Source organism: Sceloporus occidentalis, unplaced genomic scaffold, assembly GCF_023333645.1.
Source record: "Sceloporus occidentalis isolate IW3139 unplaced genomic scaffold, rSceOcc1.0.p SCAF_50, whole genome shotgun sequence".
NCBI classification, from domain to species: domain Eukaryota; kingdom Metazoa; phylum Chordata; class Lepidosauria; order Squamata; family Phrynosomatidae; genus Sceloporus; species Sceloporus occidentalis.
The window spans coordinates 4542951-4563966 of NW_028317030.1; the positions used below are offsets into that span (position 1 = coordinate 4542951).

The following is a 21016-nucleotide window of genomic DNA, read 5'->3' on the forward strand; positions in this document are numbered from 1 at the left end:
CTGGAGGACACAAAGCAGATGGATCAACAATGTAACAATTACAACACATGCAATATGTGTACAAACATATATAGCTACAAATATGGATCTCGCCTACCTGGTATAATATGTGTAGGGCTTGTAATCGAACCCTCAGGTGTATTGGCAGTTCTAAAGTAGCCTACAAGTATGTGAAAGACCCTAGAGATGATTATATAAAGAAGATCCTGTTATTGTAAACAGTACATTTTAGACACCCTTGTAGAATTGCTGGAGAAAAGCATTATATTTATTGTATACACCCAGAATTGGACACCTAAAACTCGAGGGGGTCATATCTTGAGTATTGCTTAATTGAGCTCCTACTTGGATCAGATTGGGGAATTTACTGTTGCCGGCACCACATGGTAGAATGTCCACAGGGGACTTGGTTTAGGAACGCAACACGGGAAGCCCAGATGATCTGGATGGGCAGGGAGTTGCCCTCGAGTCGTTCAGCTCCAGGGAGTTGATAATGCATTTGCGTCCATCATCTGTATTCCAAGTGCAGAGGGATCCCGCTGTGCCTAACTCTCGCCTTGTTTTATTAAATACCCAAAGTATTTTTGAGCTGAGGATCATCGCTCCTCAATTAGTTGGAATAAGATGATGTTTGTATGACTATACTGTATGTTAGAGTTTTGTTTACCAAATTAATGTCGTCACATCTGTCCTCCAGTTTACTTGCGCAGGCAAGTTATGTTACATCAGAATTGGTGATTTAGATTGGGATAGATCACTCTACAAAGATGTTGGCCTTTAAAAGTGAGTGGAAGCTAATAAGCCATGTGCAGAGTTCATTTATCTAAGTACTAGGACTTTCTTATGTCTTTGTCAGGAATAATATTTACGATCACATAAGCTTTCTTCTAACACCTATCAAGGAAGCCTCCATGGGGTCTTGTTAACCACCTAGTTGGCCACGTAGAATATGCATATCATCTATCTCCAATAAGTTGGTTTGTTCGAGTTAGCCGGTCATATGTTTGAGGAGAAGGTAATTGCCATATGTCGATAGTGGCAAGCTACCCTTCCGCTCTTAGTCTAAGGTTTCAACCCAACCTTCTTCTTAGAATATTTTAATACGTTCGTATTTTAATTCAGCCACAACTTTGCACCCAAGATGTCCTGGACGTTCACAGCAATGTTATTATTTAATGTGTGTAAAGCAAGATTTTGATTGTGTTGTGTGCTCTTGTTTTAAGGGGAAAGTTGCTCAAACAGCTTGCATGTCCGCTTGCAAACACCTCTCCACATCTCTAACCCAAATGCTCCTGGACACTGATTTGAAGCAAATAAGCATGGGAGCCATCCAGCAATTTAACTTAGATGTCATACAATGTGAATGTAAGTACCTAACCTATTGTGTATTACGTGAATCTGTTCACTAAAAAGTCCATCATGAACGTATCTCCTAAATTTAAATGTGCTGTTTCATGCAAGTGTTCCAGGGTTTAAAGGAAAGAATGTTAAGCAGATCTACCTTGATCAGTTGATCTAAATTTTTACTTTAGTTATCTTTTATTTCAATATCAATTTCTGCAGACAACAATCATTTTGTAGTCAATGAGCTGTATTTTGGTTGACCGCCTGCCAATCTACCAGCCTTCTATGATCAGCAGCCCACTGGGCATTTTCCCGGTGTGCCATATCCCAGTCCGTGCCTACCTTAATTTCATCCGTCATGTAATGTATGTGTAATACTGTATAAGAGTTTGGAGTCACTTAGAAGTTTTCCTGTTTTTAAAAGAAAAGCAAATTTTGTCCATTAAAATCCAGAGCAGACGGGGTTAATGTATTAATGGAATCTCTTCATAGGCGTACAGAGGCCCTTTATCACTCCTATCACTCCTGTGTTCCAGTGGCCCTTTATCACTCCCATCACTCCTGTGTTCCAATGGCCCTTTATCACTCCCATCAATCCTGTGTTCCAATGGCCCTTTATCACTCCCATCACTCCCATCACTCCTGTGTTCCAATGGCACGTTGTGTTCGCTGCAAGGCAGTTTCTGATGTTTGCATGGTGGTCTCTGATGTATGCGTGGCGGTCTCTGATGTATGCGTGGCGGTCTCTGATGTATGCGTGGCGGTCTCTGATGCAGCGCATTGACCTCTGACCTTGTGTAGCGAGCGCTCCACCTCCCGCGCATCGATCAAACCAGCTTGTATGATTTGTTTAAGCTACTGTACAGGACTACACATTAAAAAGAAAAATATTGAACTCAACTTATAACGACCTCTTCTGAACCTTTCCAGCTGAACCCAGGGGTTTTTACAAAACAAGAACAAGATCGTTCCAAAGAAACACCCCGTCTTTATTTAATGACGGATTAACACCGTGGATTAAAAGCAGTGGCTTGCTAGCACGGGGACCGTGGAATAGAAATCTCAGTATTCCGAAGCATTCCATTCATAAAGGCTGTCAGACACATTCCCAGCGTCCCTATGTAGGACGTGATTTATGTCTCTACTCATTGGCCTCCTCCAGCTCTCTCCTTTGACATTTCGGGATTAATGGCCACAACAGTGACATTTCCATTAGCACTCAGGGTGTTCAAATAACTCACGAATGGCAGGTGGCTTCCTACTGTATTGATAAATGGCTTTTTAGGTTTAACAGACACAGAAGGGGAGACGTGTCCACGAAAATCCTACATTTTAATGCTCGCGGTCTAATGACTGCCAAACTCGGATATATTTTTTTTCAGTTTCCAAACTGCTGTGAAATGTTCTCGGAATTTTTATGTGTTCGGTGCGATGTATAAATCACCGGAGATATTACTGCGCTCGGGGTGTCAGAAACCTGTGCGTCCCCACTTAAAGGGGCCTTAATGCATGTGATCGATGCGTGGCCCCCTTAATTTTTTACAGTGTCTCTCTTGCAAATGCAGGACCCCCCATACACATTCGCCCCTCTTCTCACCCCCTGGCTACTTGCCGCGTAGGAGATGTGTTTGGCTCCAGCTGCAGGCGGGGGAAAGCACTCCCATTAAAAAGAGAGTAAACGGTCCCTTTAAGGACAGCCATTTTCATATATAATAAAACAAATATATACATTAACCCTGTAACAACGGTTTACTAACTCTTCCAGCATCTAGTGGGTTACATCACTTTGTCAGACCATCGAAATGTTGTTCGGTAGGTTGGCAAAAAACCTACCAGCCGAGTCTACTGGCAACAGCGGCGGAGATAAATGTCTCACAACTAATTGAATAGCAATTTTCACATCGATTGCAACGGGAAAAAATAAACAAGGATATATTTTATCTCAGTTGATGAATGTGGGCCAGTATATCCCCATTTTATCTCAGTTAATGAATGTGGGCCAGTATACCTGCATCAGCGAGACCGCCCACCTGCATCAGTGGGACCGCCCACCTGCATCAGCGGGACTGCCCACCTGCATCAGCGGGACCGCCCACCTGCATCAGCGGGACCGCCCACCTGCTCTGGGTAGCTGGAGCCTGGATGTTCCCAGGTATGCTTATTACGTTACAGATGGTATCACCGCAAAAGCTTTAGATCCAATCTCGGATGATATCTTTCGCAGGGACTTTCCGTTTACATTTGTCGCTGGCTTTTCTTGTTTAGTTAGATATTCAATTTTGTTTTTTTTATTTTTGCGTGTTTAGCTGCTTCATTTGTCACATATGGATTTGCAGGTGCTTGCGGCTGGCTTACTCTTTCAGGCCGTTTCATGGGAGAATGGTTAACGTGACGCGTGATGCAGCCGGTGTTGTTGATAGCTCTAAACAGCTTGTTGTACACCAGATCTTTCAGCAAGATCGTGATTCAGGCCAGACACTTACATTGTCTCCGTTAGTCGCAGTGAAAACAATTCCGTCTTGTGGTTTTCATTTTTATCTTGGAAGACACCCTCTGCTGTAATTGTCTCTCTATGATTTTTTTAAATCGTTCATAGACGACCCTTATTATGATGAGCGGAAATCCAAAGGTTTTTTACCCCCTTTGGAGAAAAGTGGGCTAATTGTTTTCCGTATTGCACTAAAAAAGGCACTTTAAAGTCTTCATTGTGTAAAATAATAATGATCCTAATAGTTACACAAGATGTAGAGGGGGAAAGTCCATATTCTAAGTAGATCCTGTACACAGAGGGATCTGGGTCTTCACACACTGCATCTCTCCAATAGATCAGGGCAGCCGTTGTTGTCTTGAGCCAAATGCCTGTCTTGGCCCAGCTTGACCCAGAAGAGAAAAGCCAAATCAGCAAAAACTGAGACAGTTAAAATGCCCTTTAATCCATCTGTCTTGGAGTCCTTGTGCTTGTAGAAGCATGCTTGCGGAGACCTATGTGTCCTTGGGCAGGAGAAGGTGGTCCAGGGTCTGGCTGGGCTCATGTGCAGGCAGTCAACATTTCAACTCAAAGGACCTTTAGGCTTGACAGAGTCCCTTTGGGTTGAAGCCTTGGCAGTCTTGAGCGGGTTGTGTCTCTCTGCACCCCAGTCTTTGTAGTTAGCTGGGTACCGACCACAAGTTGTATGTGCTATGATATCATCATGGGTTGGGCAATGGAACAGCTGGTCCATTTAAACATTATAGATACCTCTACAACTTTATTACTGCTAACAGAGCATATTGAGCAAATAAGTCCAATCTGGGTTTCCTTTGGATGGTTGGATCCATAGTCTTACTGTGCGTCTGGCAGTTAAATGAAACAGTCTTCTAGCAGAGATGGTAGAACCTTATACGATGAAGGAATAGATACACACATAGGGCTGGTATAAGGCTATCATACATGAAGACCAAGGACTGAATAACGTTTGAGACCTTACAACAGGGAAAAATGGGCCACATAGATGGGAAAAACCTGGAATCCGGCAAGAGATCTTGAGACAGCCATGCTGCTGTTACGCTGTGGATTCCAAACCGTGATCATCTGGGGCTTTTTCTCAAGGAAGAATACCTTTCCCCTCCTGACCTCCGAATGGTGACATTATACTTTAACGAGAAAGAAGGCATTCCGACCTGCCCACACCTGATAGCCTGTTAAGGCTTTTCTTTAATTGGCGTCTCGCTAGGGGTTGGATATTTTATTGTGTGAATTCTGGAATAAAAACAGATGTTCAAAATATGTTGACAGCTAGAGAATTAGTATCATTCAAAATCCCTCAGTAATCATTCCCCTCGGGGCACGAATAAGCCTTTCCCTAGATTATAGCGTTTTTTTTATGTTTTTGAACTTTGAACGTAAAAAATGCTTCAAAATGCATTGTAATCAGGGACAAGGTGATTGACAGTCTAAGAACAGAGATTACCCTGGGTGTGCGCGGTTATACGGGGGGTTTATAAAATCAAACACTTGCTGTTTGAACCCTTGACCTAATAATTACCGTGTAATATTTAATATGACTGTTTATATAATGTTAGCAAACATGCACATTTTGGATTTCATTGGAGAAAAGTAGTTGGTACCGTTAGTGGGTACACAGAAGGTCTGTAGGACACACAAGGATGTGTTACCAAAAATGATGCATTATTAAACAGATCTGTGGCGTCTTATTTTATTAAATGTTTACCCATTCTACAGCACTGTGGAATATGATATATTTATCCACTACTGTTTAAAAGTTTGGGGGCACTTAGAAATGTCAATGTTTTTGTCCATTAAAATAACATGAAATGGATCAGAAATTTAGCACAGGCAGGGTTAATGTTGAATAATGACTATTGTAGCTGATTTAATGGAAACTCATCATAGAGGTACAGAGGCCCTTTATCACTCCCATCACTCCTGTGTTCCAATCGCCCTTTATCACTCCCATCACTCCTGTGTTCCAATGGCACGTTGTGTTCACTGATCCAAGTTTAAGTTTAAAATGCTAATTGATCATTAAAAAAAAAAAAGCTTTTGCGATTATGTTACAGCTAGAAATTTCCTTGTTTTCCATGAAAACAGCTGAGTGACCCAAACTTTTGTAATGTCTATAATCTATATATGACCAAAGTATGTGGGCACCTGACCATCACACCTATATTAGTTTGTTGAAAATCCCATTTTAAAGTTTACAGTCACTGAGCTCATCAGTACGATCCATTCTCCTGCCAGTGTTTTGTCTATAGAGATGGCTGAATAATTGCTTGGTTTTATACACCTGTTAACCATGAGTGCGGCTGAAACACCTAAACTCATTTGGAGGAGCGTCTACATACTTTTGGTCAAAGAGTGTATATATATATATATATAATAAGATTTTTCTGCTTTCATCTGCCTAATGCATCACAAGAAGATTAGGAAAAAGATTTTAAAATATTTTTCAAAATATTATTTAAATATTATTCAAACTGTTTACTGGCTCATCTATAATTTGTTTGTTTTTTCCAAATGAAGGAATTAATTGATTGTTTTCTAAAATTCTGACATCCTCTTTTCATTCCCTTTCTTCCTTCTTTCTTGTCGATCCGTATCAATTCTGATCGGCTGCTTTTCTGTATTCCACTGCTCCCCGACACGAGGTCCTCTGACGTGTACAGTGACAGTGCGCTGCTAAATATGAATAAAATACATTTCATTTCCAATATCATTAACGACAATCTGTATCATTTGTTATTGTTTTTCAATCCAACGTTAAGCATTTTATCGTGTTTTTTGCTTGCAGTATTCGCGAGTTCCGATCCTGTTCCAGGATTTCAGGAGGATACGCTCCAGTTAGCATTCATCGATCTCCGACAAGTAAGAAATCAACCCAAAGTCCTCCTCCTCCGCCATAGTGTTTATTTTATACTGGGGGTAATATTTAGCCCAACACATGGTTGTTACTATAAGCCCTTAGAGCAATTCATTTTTTTAAATTGAGAAAATCTATTTAATTCTGTTAAATTTTGCTGTTTCGTATTAAACTGACCAAAAAAATCAAAATGAATGCATAAAAAAAAAACATTATTTTAAACACATTGTCGTCACTGGAGGAAACATTCTGATTTATTTTTTTTAAATTTGAATATTTGGGGGTATTCTTCTTTTTTTAAATTAATTAATATTTCCAAAAGAGCTTCAATGCTACAAAAGAAAGTGTCTATAAAAATTCAGCAGGTTACGGTAACAATTGTCAATTCAGTGTGAATTCTAGGAAGAAATGAAAAAAAGTATCACAAAATAAAATAATAGTTTTATCAATTTATGATGTTATGCTTAAGGACAAATTCTACACCTCTCGACAGAGTATTCTAGTTGTTGTCTGATTTTTTTCTTTTAATTAGACTACGGTTGAGTATGTCATTGGTTATAAATAATTTTTTCATACGAACTTGAATAGACTAGCTAGCTCCCATACTACCGTATATAATATTATTATTCTTTGAAACCTTTTTTCAAGGCAATACAGTATGTATAAGACTTAAGTCTTATTTTTATAAGTAATTATTCCATTACCCTTGCTGGGAAATGTTAGGAATCGCATTTGTTCTTTAGCAGATGGGGGAATGATTTTCCTTTGCACTCTTCACATCCTCTTGTATTTTAATTTACCTTCTGCTCAGAAAGTGTCCAGGAAGTTCTAATGTGCAAAGGGAAATTCCTTCCCCCTGCACCACTAATCTGCCGTGCATTCTCAATGATTTTTAGACATGTACTGGTTGGGGAAATGTTACATTTATATGGACACATTTACATAAATATTAGAAGCATCTTTACTAACAATTGCAACCTAAATTTACAGCCGTTAAATCTTTCAATGTACTTTGTAACGGCCACCACCTCTCAGCTTAGGGACATGGAACGTGACACCGGGGCCTCAAACAGCATATCTTAACACTTATGCTACATTGTTAAGATCCTCATGGGCTTTTTGGGGGGTCTAATGTCAGGGTTACTGGAAGGATTTCACTCCCCTGAGTCTCAAGAGTTGAAAACTGGAGACCCTGTTTCGGGAAACTATGCAGAAAGGTTAGAATTGACAAACGATATGATTTGGTGAGAATATTTGAGAAGTAATTTGAACAAAGCTGTTTTGATTGCACTATAAATACCCAATCTGTCTGTGCATTTGTTTTAAAAAGCGCAAGTTTTGTAAGTGTGCTGGTAACTAACCTCAATGAGATTATCAGATGTAGCATATACAGTATATATTCTCTCTCTCTCTTTCTCTCTCTTTTTCTCTTTCTCTCTTTCTCTCTCTTTTTCTCTTTCTCTCTCTTTTTATCTCCTTTTCTCTCTTTCTCTCTCTCTCTCCATTATGTATATATACACTACCACTTTAGGGTCAATTAGAAATATCCTTGTTTTTTGAAAGAAAAGAAAATTTTGTCCGTTAAAATAACATGAAATGGATCAGAAATCCAGCGGTGTTAATGTTCTAAATGACTATTGTACCTGGAAACGGCTGATTTTTAATGGAACAATAGTATCTATTATTGAATCAGCCTTAATTTATATTTGATCTAAATATGTATAAACATGATGTCCTTCATATAGATCTCCCTTTTTTGTGATAACCGTTCTCATCTGGAAACTTCTGGTTCAGAAAAGATTCTAAATTACATTGTTCTAATTTTGTGAATCTCCTGCATTGCGTTAAAATCTCTCTCGCATAAAACCATGTTCGTTTATAGGGTATTATAGTGCGATATAACATTGAATTCACACCTAGAGCTGAGAAGAACTTTCACATTTCAGACACACGACTTTATACGCGACAGTTTATATTTGCATCCTTAGCATCCACAATAAGGCGTTCGCTGCGGGGCATAAATTTGAACCCTTGGATTGTAAAACCATATCGGGATCACCTTACCTTTTTGGCGACTTTATGCAAATCCCACTGGATTCCCCACTTCTGTGGCCCGGTAGGACAATTAAACCCGTTCTCAAGTCCACCCTTGGCCCAGAAAGACCTACGGTGATGACAGAATGGGTTTGTCGGATTGTTTTCATAGTATCCATAATCTCAGGACGATTTACTTTGCTGATGAAGGATATCTTCAAAGATGTTTTGTAGGAAACAAAGATTATGATCTAAGTATCATTATGGTATTTCACCTTCGGACCCTTTCTGTTTGTTATTTTTTTTTGGGGGGGGAGACGTTTGCGATACACTCACATTAATACGTCGAATGACAGCTTTTTTCAAGCATTTGCAAAAAAAAAAAAAAGTGAGACGTTCCTCATTGAAAAGGTCAAGCTTCTGGTTTTCTGGGTCAAACTCGATACTGTTGCCTGCGTTTCAGCTTATGAAAGATAAGGAAGTTCCTCCGCTGCTAAATAGTTACCTGCCCACCCGGACTGTGGCCCCCAGGTCAAATCCCTGATGTGTTTGCCTCTTTATAGAGGAGCTGATGACAGGTAGGGTCTTATACAAGGGGGGGGGGGGGACTGGAAATATATCAAAGCTTCGAGGCTGGAGCATTGGGACTTGAATACAGTCTGGAGCTCAAAGTTGAACCAGCAGGATTGCCCTTCTTTTAAAGAAGACTTGACCCGAACATCAAAAATGCTCCATCTTGCTGCCAATCATAGGCTTGTTAATGGAAGCCAGTTATCTCAACAATCTCTACCTCTTCTCAATGTGTGGGATTAAGCTGGATAAATACATCACATAAATATACACATTACGTTTAATGGGAGCTTTGCTATTTAAAGCCCCAGCTATCTTATTATACAAATGTTTGGGGAGGGGGGGGTTGTGTGTTCCTCACCCCTTTGGTACTTAACTAGTTAAACATCGAGTCGCCCTGTTGTCTAAGGGTAAATCATAGTTTAACAGTCTTGCTCAAAGTTGTTACTTTCTGTGTCGAATGTATTAACTTTTTAAGTTGAAACGAAGGCCGGGGATTAAACGCGTCTCAAGAATGCGTGTAGGGACAAGTTTCCGGGCAAATTTCAGTTCTTTTCATTTTCCTAAATAATCGGAAGAAAAAAAATTATTTGAAACTGTCTTTTCTGTAATTAGTGGGGATTTGTCTGGGGTGTTCTCTTCTCCGCCAGCCATTAGTGTGTTAAAATTATATTTAACCCATCGACACAAGCAGACGTTCCATGCCGTCACGTAAACCACATCATGGAACGTTGCAAGGAAATTACTTCCGTGCGCCTCCGTCGAAGGCTCCCTCACCACCCCATTGGTGGGTAGGGGTCATGTGATAAGCATTGGCTTTGTAAGTCTGTCTCCCTGCTTTACATTGATAGTGAGTCAGATCAAGTATGAAATAAAAAATAATAATAATAAGACACAGAAATTAACCCCGTGAACCCCAGTGGTAGTGTCTTAGTCTCTTCTAATTTTGTGTGTGATTATTTTTTTGGCTCTTTTACTGCAATTTGTAAGGCATAGATATAAATGTGTATTTTATTTTGGACATACTAGTAAACCACCAAAGGAAACCTCAGTTTTCACACTTTTAGCTGTTCCAGACGGATTTTTTTTTAAATGGGAACCTTTTTGACGTCCTTTCGTGTTAAGGTTAATGCACAATTCATAACACATTTGAGAAACCCTAATTGCTCTCTAGAGATGTGTTGAGTTCTGTAAGGAATGTATGTTGGGCAGCGCGTGACCTTAATTCCCTTCCCATTTATTGGAATCCCCCCTTAACGATTTGAGACCCTGAGAAGCCGGCGTGACATAGAGATCCTACTTTACATTTTTAGTATTTGTAATTTAAACAGCAGTATTTGTGGAACCATCACCAAAATCCCAGCAGTGCATTGAGATTGTATCACTGACCTCATTCATTGGAAAAATGTTTGCTTAAGCTTCGGAGTACCATATACTCTAAAAATAAAAAATAAATTATAATATATATATATATATATATATATATAAATAAATTTTCCAATTTAAATCAAGAGGAATATCATTATTTTAGGTATATATTAGTAGTAGTAATAAGAATTATTATTATTATTTTAATATCATTATTGGTTATTATTTATATAGGGCCAACAATATAAGTAGCGATTCTTACAGTCTATACATTGTGACTGATAGACGGGCTGATACATTAGGTAAAGAGGGTTCTGCTCACAAGATACAAGATAAAATCGAGTGTGTGTGTGTGTGTGTATATCTATAATATATATATATAATATAATATAATATAATATAACTTTTTGAATGTTTTTATCCCAGTTCCACTAGCTTACTAGTCAGGATAGACATGTTAGATATCAGTAAAACAAAACAGTTACAGATGAAGAGTAATGGACATATCCAGTCCTGATATTAGATAACTAGTTATGTCCTTCTTTTCTAGGACCTCAGAATGTTTACTGGGAAAGGGACTGTCCTCTCAATTAGAGAGACACTTGGGAGGTATGCTGCTGTTTCCACCATACGGCAAGCTTGGCGATATAAAGTGGAAACATTTTTTTTATGTGAGCTAAATGGAGAAAAGTTGCCAACCAAAGTTTCCAAAATGAGTCCAATGAAACCTTTACGTTCTGATGGTGGCCTGTCAAGCTTTAGCCATATTAATAGTCCAAAACCACGCAGTTTCTCTTACTACATTTAATATTACACTTTATTTAGTGTGGGTTGTGGATAAGCTTTTTATTCCTAAAAATACTGTGCCTACGGCCTGCTCTTTACCGATTTATTTTTAAAATCTGCCCATCTTATGAAAAGTACAGGAATATACACGCTGCTGCTGCTTAAAAGTTTGGGGTCACTTAGACATTTCCTTGTTTTTGAAAGAAAGCCAATTTTGTTGATTAAAATAACATGAAATGGATCAGAAATCCAGCACAGACGGGGTTAATGTTGTGAATGACTATTGTAGCTGGAAATGGCTGATTTTTTATGGAATCTCTTCATAGGCGTACAGAGGCCCTTTATCACTCCCATCACTCCTGTGTCCCAACGGCCCTTTATCACTCCCATCACTCCTGTGTCCCAACGGCCCTTTATCACTCCCATCACTCCTGTGTTCCAATGGCCCTTTATCACTCCCATCGCTCCTGTGTTCCAGTGGCCCTTTATCACTCCCATCACTCCTGTGTCCCAACGGCCCTTTATCACTCCCATCGCTCCTGTGTTCCAATGGCCCTTTATCACTCCGATCGCTACTGTGTTCCAATGGCCCTTTATCACTCCCATCACTCCTGTGTTCCAACGGCCCTTTATCACTCCCATCACTCCTGTGTTCCAATGGCCCTTTATCACTCCCATCACTCCTGTGTTCCAATGGCTGATTCAAGTTTAAGTTTAAAAAGTGAATTGATGGTTAGAAAACCCTTGTTTTCCATGACAGTGACCCCACACTTTTGAACAGAAGTGTATATAAAGGTATGTATATATATATATTTATATACACACACATAGGTATATCAATAATTTAGGCAAATGAAACCCTGTAATTTCTGCTGTTTAAAAGCCCAAGTACATAATGGCTAAAGGGTTAAAGTGCAGAGTTAATCTGTGTTAAAAATGTAATCTTTCAGTTTATTAGAGTGAGCGAGGAGATCAGATTTCGACAGGTTGAGCAGACAGCCTAATGATTTCTAGGCGGACGTTTCTGATGTTTTGAGACTTGTAACTGTTTCTTTGATATGAAGTGCGTGATGTTAGGACCCTGTCCTGCGCTTGTCAGTTCGCAAGTACCCAGCGATCATCTTCAAGGCCCTCTTGACTGCTAAATACTGAAGGTGATCATCTCTCCGGGGCACTTGTCTAAGGAACATCTGGACGTTTCTCTCTCTGCCTCCCAAAGAACACGGTTTTAAGACGGCCTTTATAATAATAAATGTTGGATTCTTTCTAAAGGATTCATGAACGAGTTCACTTTGATGTCCCGCATGCGCGTGTATTGTGTGGTTTTTTGGGGGGGAAAGCAAATCTTTTCACACATTTCACATTTTCACAAGCAAATCTGTGTAATGCTGTTAAGCCATTAAAATAATATATTTATAATATGGATTATTAACTCACCTTATGGGTATACCGTGGCTAAACATTCTTCACTGTTTGATTCTCTTCTCCCGTTATCTAATCAACTTTAAAATAAAAAATGATCTCCGTAAATCGATTTAGTTATGGTAAAAGCTGTGAAGATGACAGTTCCAGGTTAAAGTGATATTAAACTTCATTTTTTACACTAGAAATGCGATTTTAAAACATATACAAAGTATAAATATATAAAAATACATATAAATATATAAAAATAAATGCATTTTAGGCACAAAGTTTGATGTTGGCATTAATATTGCTGTTATTGCGATGGTGGAGAATGTCTCGCAGTGTCGTACAATGCTGTTTAGAACATGCTGTGTGCAGGGCTGTCCCTGGTGGGGTTTGGGGTCCTGGGGAACTTCATATTTTGTCGGGGTCCACCATCGGCGACTATGTCTATGCAATAGAAACCCAGCAACAACACAGCAGACTCCTTTACAGAATGCGGGATAGGTGGGAGCCCAGGGCCCTCCTGAGAGCGGGACCCCGTTTTACCCTAAATATAAAGAAGGGCTCTGGCTGTTTGGTGTTGGTAGTAATAGGGAAGAGATCTGAGACCCAGAAGGTCCGTTTTCACTACCTTCTCTCTGATAGACAGCAGAGAAAACAAGAGGGCCTCCTTACCCCCGGCTGGACGGATTCATGCATGTGGCCCCCCGCCGCTTAGGTCAGCTAGAGGCGCTTGTCAGAATCCGGGCAGCAATTTGGAAAATGAAAGATTTTTGCTTAGAAAAGCTTGATCTGCCAGCCCTGTTAAATGTTACAAATTTACAGATATTTCCAGAAAAAAGAACTAAATTCCTGATGTTCTATTTATCTAAAATGTTCAGGAGGCCAGCGACGAGCTCTGCTCTGCAGGGCATAACCTGGAAAATAAGTAGACAGGGAGAAAATGGTCAAGGCATTATTAACTAAGTGTGGTGTAGGTGGGAGTGGGTGGTACACTGAGCATTATATATAATCCATCTTGGGCGTCATAATCATTTGCTTTGAACTGACTATGAGACTGGCCAGGTTTAGCGACCAAACCCTTCTTACTTAAAACTTGTGCTTAGTTAAAGGTCCTATAACGATACCTGGGTACTCTCTGTTTTGACTCTGAGTCCCAGAGTTTTTGCCCAAACCTCAGGGTGTCACACGGTCTGGAGATGACTCCTTCCTACTCTACACTGTTGTGATCATATCTACGATACCCAATTGGTGTTTTGCTTCCGGTATGTTACAGTTGATATCCCTGCCTGAGTACAGGTGACTCAATTAAGTGTATCTTTAAATAACGATAAGTCAAGGTTTTTTGACATTTGGCGAGTCACTACCTAGAATCTTGACGATGGGCAATTAAAGGGTTAATAGTTCAAGAGTCTCAGGGCCGGTTCTTTTAGAACGTTCCCAGGTACGTCTGTACCACCTGAAGAAAGAAAACCACATTCTTACGGGGTTTTTCCCCCTTCTTTTGGATCGAAAGCAAGGGTTGAACTTGAAGGAGTTAGGTCTTTTTTTTCAACGTAAATATAGCCTTTGGCTGGCTAAGGGTCTTAAGAGTTGTAACCCAACAAACAGGCCAATGAAATACCCTAAAAAGCTTTTTTTTTTAGCAGCACATCAACATTTATGGATCTGCTGTGAAGCTCTCTTCCTTTGGAGCTGAAAGAGTTAACATAGTTAACATATATATCATCGTAAATGTATACAAGTCCCTATAAGTGAATGGCATGTACCGCTACACAATGTGCTCTCTACGCAGCCTGCAAATGCATATTATCATAAACCCGATTAAATATGCTGCGTACGGCTGCCCGTTGGAGAGCGGTAAAAGTGCCGTAATTAGATGTCTGCGCTGCAGGCCGTTGTAAATCACCGGGAACATGTACGACTTCGGCTTGTAAACGGATGATATTAATGACAAAGTCACAAGGAAGGATGTGTGATAAATATATGGGAACTAATGTACTCTCCGATCAACAGTCACTTCAAGGTATATGGCTTTCTGCCCCAAACCGCACGTCCCTCTTAAATCAGTGTCCTGTACCCGGGCCGAGATTTATAGCTTCTTTTATAAGAGTCTTTGCAGACATCTCGCCTCCAGAAACGATACAATGTATCCCAGCATGCGGTATCTTGTGGCAAGCGGGCTTATTTCTTCTCCGTCATATTCTGATGCGTAAACAGTTAAAAAATGCAAATACATCTTAATATGATGCATTTATCAGTGTTCCCTTCGAAGAGAAGAGCCCAGTACAGAAACGGTTAAAAGCGAACTCCTTACGGCAGATCAGCCCCATCTGGTCTGCCCGTGTAAAGAGTCGGTCCTCGGTCTACGTCTTAGATTTAGGAGCCGTTTGTCTATTACATGCATGTTATAATCCATCAACCACCTTAGCCACTACCACCTCTGGTGAGAGGCTGTTCCATTTATCTACCACCCTCTCAGTAAAGGAAAAATTTACCGTCACGTAAAATGAACTCTACTGATCATCGTGGTTGTGAAACAGGAAAGTGATGTCATCAACAGTACAATTGAACTGAAATAGTATATCGCAGTACATGGCACGTTTACCCATTATGGGGGTTGTGTTTGGGGACACGCAGGCCGAGGCCATGGACTCAAAGGTTGCCCGTGAAGAAGAAGAAATCCTGATGGGATGACCTCGCAACCGCAGTGACCACGATCCCAGTTGCTGGGGGCATTGACTAAGGCAGCGGGTTTTGGGCACACAGTGGGCAGAGCAGTTTGTATTAGAAATTCCTACTGAAAGAGGGAGGACATTTTTTTATTTTGATTTAAATTGAGAAAATTCATCTTCCAAAAATTGAATTTTTTTAAAAGTAGCAATGATATTAAATGTATCTCAGGTCCAATTGGGTATGAAGTCTACATGGTTTTATTTTAATGATCTAGGTCATGACGGGAGGTCAAATCTCCATCAGTAAATCGGGTGACCTTAGACCTCTTGAGTGCAGCGGAAACCACTGGGAGTTGGAGGTCTCGTTGCAAGTTTTCCGGTGCCTCCTGGACTACAATGCAGCGTTCCGGCTTTGAGCATCAAGATACCATGAAAAGATTAGTCTTCGAGGCACTGTTACATTATTACATTTCATTTTCCATCTGATTCTGTAGGGTTATAACAGAGGACAGAGGAGCAATAATATTAAAATTGACAATGGCATTAAGATATACTGGCCCAGAAGGAGAAGAGGGCCCTGGTCTTGTGAGCTCACAATCTATTAATGCTTTAGATGGTAGAGGGTCTCAGACCTCTCCTACTCAAAATCCAAGAAAACCTTTAGGCTTACGCTTTTCCATTTCGGGCAGAGAAGCTGCATTTGAAGAACTACAAACATTTTGTATATTCTCTATATTTGTATATATATTGATCAACCACTAAATAATTAAGAAGGCAAAAAATGTCCTATGCAAGAGCCATCCACCAATAAAATAACACATATACCGGTAATTTCTGCTTCGGCAGCTATTTCTTAACCTGGATGGGGCTACTGGGTTTGGTGGAAACTAGTAACCCCCTCCCCCCAAATCTACTTCAGATCTGACGCCATTTACCATTGTAATTTAGGAGTATTTTGCTATCCAAATGCATGACTTTACATTTAACAATGTTGAATTTCATATTTAATGTTTTAGGATTATATCGCTGGTTGATATTTAAAGTCAGATCAAAACTTCACACTAGTATATATATATATATATAATATATTTTTTTTTGATTTTCACAGTTTTTGGTATTTTTAATTAAAAAAAACACTTATTTACGTTGCCTTCTCTTGTGTTTAGAACAAATGATTAACTAGAAAGTTGCTGGACAGTCCAGTCTAGGGTCGCAGCCCCGCTGTCTTGCTTTTCCCGGAACAGTCGTGATCATGGGCAAGTTGAAGAGATCCCCTGATCTCCCCTGACTGAAAAATATAGAGGTCTGGGTTGTTGCCATAGCGATAAGGCAACTTTTCAAACTTTTGGAAATACACTATTACAGTATCTTAAAACTCAAATTCATTTTTTAAAGCATAAAAATAGTATTTCTCCTTAAAATTCAAAAAAGTATCGATCCTTGATAGGAGTAAATGCTTTATTATTTTAAAATGACTCTTACTAGGCAAATTCTTTTATTTTTTTTAATATAGATAATTTTTAGGGTGTTTTTTTGGATTTTTTTCCCCTGTTACCAGGTGGCAGCATAATGAAACACACTATTGTAGCATAAAACCAATTGAAATTTGGCCTAATTGGTGAACATACTCTCCGGCACGTCAGAAGTCCCGCTGAAAGCCATTGTTCCCCCCCCCCCCCTTACAGCTCCGGCGTATCTTCCTGGATTATTCTTGGCAAATTTCATCAGAGATGTAATGAGAAAACAGAAGGGAGCTCAATTATATCAGCCGCTAATTGCTGCAGTCGTAGCGGGACTTGTCCATTATACTCGCAGAAGTGTGCTTTTTAAAAGCCAAAACATTTGGGGGGGGGGGGAAAGATTTTTCTGGTCGTTGCATAGATTAAGCCAATATTATATGTGATATATATCAAGGACCCTTACAACCACCCCAGTGCTGGAGAATCCCAGATTTTTGGGGTCCATCCAAGGCTTTTTGATGCACAACGGGACCGGTGAGTCTGACACTAAGGACATCTGACGATGACTTCGTTTTCAGCAATATGTCTGCATTATTCGATGGGTTTGGCTCCAGCTGTGCGGATTGGTTCAGTCTCTATATGTTGAGTAAAGTGCGGTATCCATATGATAGATCCATGCAGAGTGCAGGGATTGTTCCGGGGAAGGTCTGTTAATCTATAAAACATTTTATTAAACTTAATGATTTTTTTTGCAGAGGAAATTCTATAAATGAATGTTATTAAATATGTATTTTATATATAATATCCCGATGATCATAGAGAGCGATTATGCAGTAAATGAATGAGTTTTTAAAACACTGGTAGTTTTTGCACCTTGATATAATGTTTTCAGGTAGTTCTGTTATCTGAGCCCAGTCTACTGGACAAACACCCCAAGTCCTTATCATGCTATCTGTGTGAAACAATAGAACGACTCAGTCTTAATCACCGAGGCAGACACTCTGGCTAATGAAAGTCTGTGGCATAAAGTATCAGCTCAGTGTGGTGTTTGAGCAGGAAAGTCACCCAAAATATCACATGACTGACAGCAATGGCCGCCTCCAGATAAAGGGAGGAAAATAATCAATATTAATATATTTCCTCTACTTATTCTAAAGGCTGTCACAGTTTGCCTTTAAGAAATGGCGTCTTAAATGGGAAATTCCCCCTCTCCCTTACAGTATTATCATTTTCATTTCGTTTTGCTGCTCGTTCTCAGTCCCTGACGACACGGTGTTTGGGAATACACAACCTCTAGTTTAAATTCATGATGTCATTTGTTCTGTCTACTATGGAGTCTGTCGCTATTACTTTTAGGGACCACGATAGTGAATATATAAAGATATATATATATATATATATATGTAGTTATAGACTATTTATATAGACTATACAGACTTTTTGAATGTCTTATATGCAAGAAGTTCAATTTAAAAGAAAATATGTTTTCTTCTTTTTACTACTTTTTTTTCTACATAAATAAAAAGTTACATTTTAAGGGGTTTCTAGAGTTCTATAGTTTAATAGTTTTAAAAATAATATGTAGCCTTAGCACACCAAATTCCTCCCTTGCTAGTTTTCTAGGTGAAATTACACCAACCATAGTTTGTGTCAGACCAATAAAAACATGTTTCCTTGGATGTGGATTGGCATGTGGCATTAAGATCATTAGACCTAAATTTCCAATTATTTTCATCAAAGTTCAGAGGATTATTACCTAAATTTCAAAGAATTTACCAATTAGGTTTACTGCTCTCTTCCCGGCAGGGGGGGTTGGAGGTAAATGAATACAAATCAAAAGAAACTAGTTTGCATCTTTGATCAAAGAAGGTCCAAAATGATAGAAAATTCAACAAGGCACAAAAAGCATTTAAAAAAAAAATAGATATATGTGGTTTAGAGTTGACTGTGGGCTTCACATCTTTAAAACAGTTTGTTAATTAAAAATGGGAAATTTAAATTCTGATTTCTTATAATAATTTAATTAAAAAACTAAATTCAAATATAATGTAAATGGAATTTATTATTTTGTTTCTATCAAAAGGCAAAAGTGAGATACCCATTATTTTTGGTTGAGAAATATCTACCATTTCCAATATATATATATAATTATTTTTTTATTATTTTTTTTTTTAATGGCATGATACTAGAGTTTAAGACACCCCATGATATGTTTGTAGGTAGAAACATGCTATTTATTCTACATTATGTGATGATGGTAATAGTAATCGTTGGTCTCGAGGAGCGCTTTAAGAAAAAAAAAAAACATTTTCATTCATAGATTTAACTTCTGATTCACGGCAGGTAGATGTAAGATTGCAAACTACTAAGTAACATCCACTCAATACATGTACATGCCTGTGACAGGGTAAGACGTATGGATGTGTTTTATAACCTACCCCGAGCTCACATTAAATTCCAGCATTGATTATGTGTATTGGAATGCTTGGCCCTAATGAACCTACAAAAACATAGCTAGGAACTTCATGACATCACAGCTGGGTCAACCCACAACGATCAGGCGATCCAGGCTTCCGAAGACTTTATGGGGGGGGGGAAACAAGTTTTATGTTTGTCATTTGTGGAACATTAATTACTATACAGTTAAGGAATTAAGGATTTATTTGGTTAAATAAAGGTTGTTCTAGGCTTCTCTAGCTGTGCCGGCAAGCCAACTCTGATACACACACTATTCCTCTATGTTCAATCTACTACAGTTATTTCGAAACCACATCCACCTGCCTTATATCCACTGGTTTCAATTATCCTTATGCCTCCTTACGAGAGCCACCATTAGAAGTTGGCTCTTTCCTGCCCGTGAGCTTCTGCACCATCCTCAACTCTTTCCATCGACCTTCCTCCTCCACACAACCCTTGGCTTCTCCAATATACCTCTTTTATATCCCTATTGTCTTCTTCAGCCTTTCTCCTCCACGTTACAAATACCTTCTCCAGCCTTATTCCTCCATATAACCAGTGCCATCTCCAACCTTCCTCCTCCGCATCAACCTTGCTTCTCCAACCTTTTGTCTTTCCTGTCAGCTTTCTTCTTCACCATCAAGCATGTGCCTCATAGCCACCTACCCTCATGTCTTCAACCTTTCTTTCACGATCTCCATGGCCTATCTCATCCCGAACAACCTCTCTCTCCCATGAACCCGGTTCGTCCCTCCATCTACTCCCACCTAATCAGCCTCCATATTACACTCGCCCATTGCCACCATCTTCTTGTCTACTGTCACACATTGAGTTCACCTGCGCTTCGGGGCCACCCGGGATTGTACTAGAAGAGGTTTTGGTCAGATGGTTGGAACCCTGTGACTCCTCCAGCTACATCTTGTGGTTAATGATACTTGCAGATTGAAACTTAGGAACCATGCTGTAAGTGTTAAAGGCAGCGTTGTGCGCCATCTCCGAAGCTTTTCCGTACATCTGGCTGCCATCCATTTATCCAGGGCAGTTCTGGTGTACGCGTTACCCACTTACCCTGGATTAAGGCGGGTGAAGTAATTTAAGATATCAATGAAATGCTAATTAGGGGTGACTGTTCCATTATGTACTTTTTAGTTAAGAATCGACACTTTTAACAATAGCATAATGCCCTTTTTTAGTAATATGTCTTGCACAATTAACTTACAATTATATGATTATATAGGAATTAATTAAGAATGAAAAGGTTATTTGGAGGTTGTCCTTTTAACCCATAATGGGAAAATCATCATGTTTGTTGGAAATCTAAACCGTCCTTCTGGTCTCACAATCGTTCCGACCTTTTGAACTTGCCGAAGCTTATTAATGTTCTTTTATTCCCGCAAATCCGGCGGCATAAAATAATAGGAAGTTAACGGCGCGCTGTTTAAGGTGCTTATGCAAAGTGTCAACAGAAGCGATGGGGTATAGAGTATCACCATTCTTGCTTGGAAAAGGCTAATCTCTTGCTTGGGTTATTCAGAGGTCAGATAGGGATTTCTCT

At 39.4% G+C, this 21016-nt stretch overlaps 1 protein-coding gene across 2 annotated transcripts in view; it reads left to right on the forward strand.

Moving 5' to 3' along the window:
* The window catches only part of LOC149288678 (exocyst complex component 6-like), an 82614-nt gene that overhangs the window by 56384 nt on the left and 5214 nt on the right, over nucleotides 1-21016 (forward strand). For both annotated transcript variants that reach the window (XM_089491471.1, XM_089491473.1), the window contains 2 exons: nucleotides 1224-1365; nucleotides 6636-6709. In XM_089491471.1, coding sequence (XP_089347597.1) covers nucleotides 1224-1365; nucleotides 6636-6709 — 216 coding nt within the window. The remainder of the gene's footprint in view (nucleotides 1-1223; nucleotides 1366-6635; nucleotides 6710-21016) is intronic.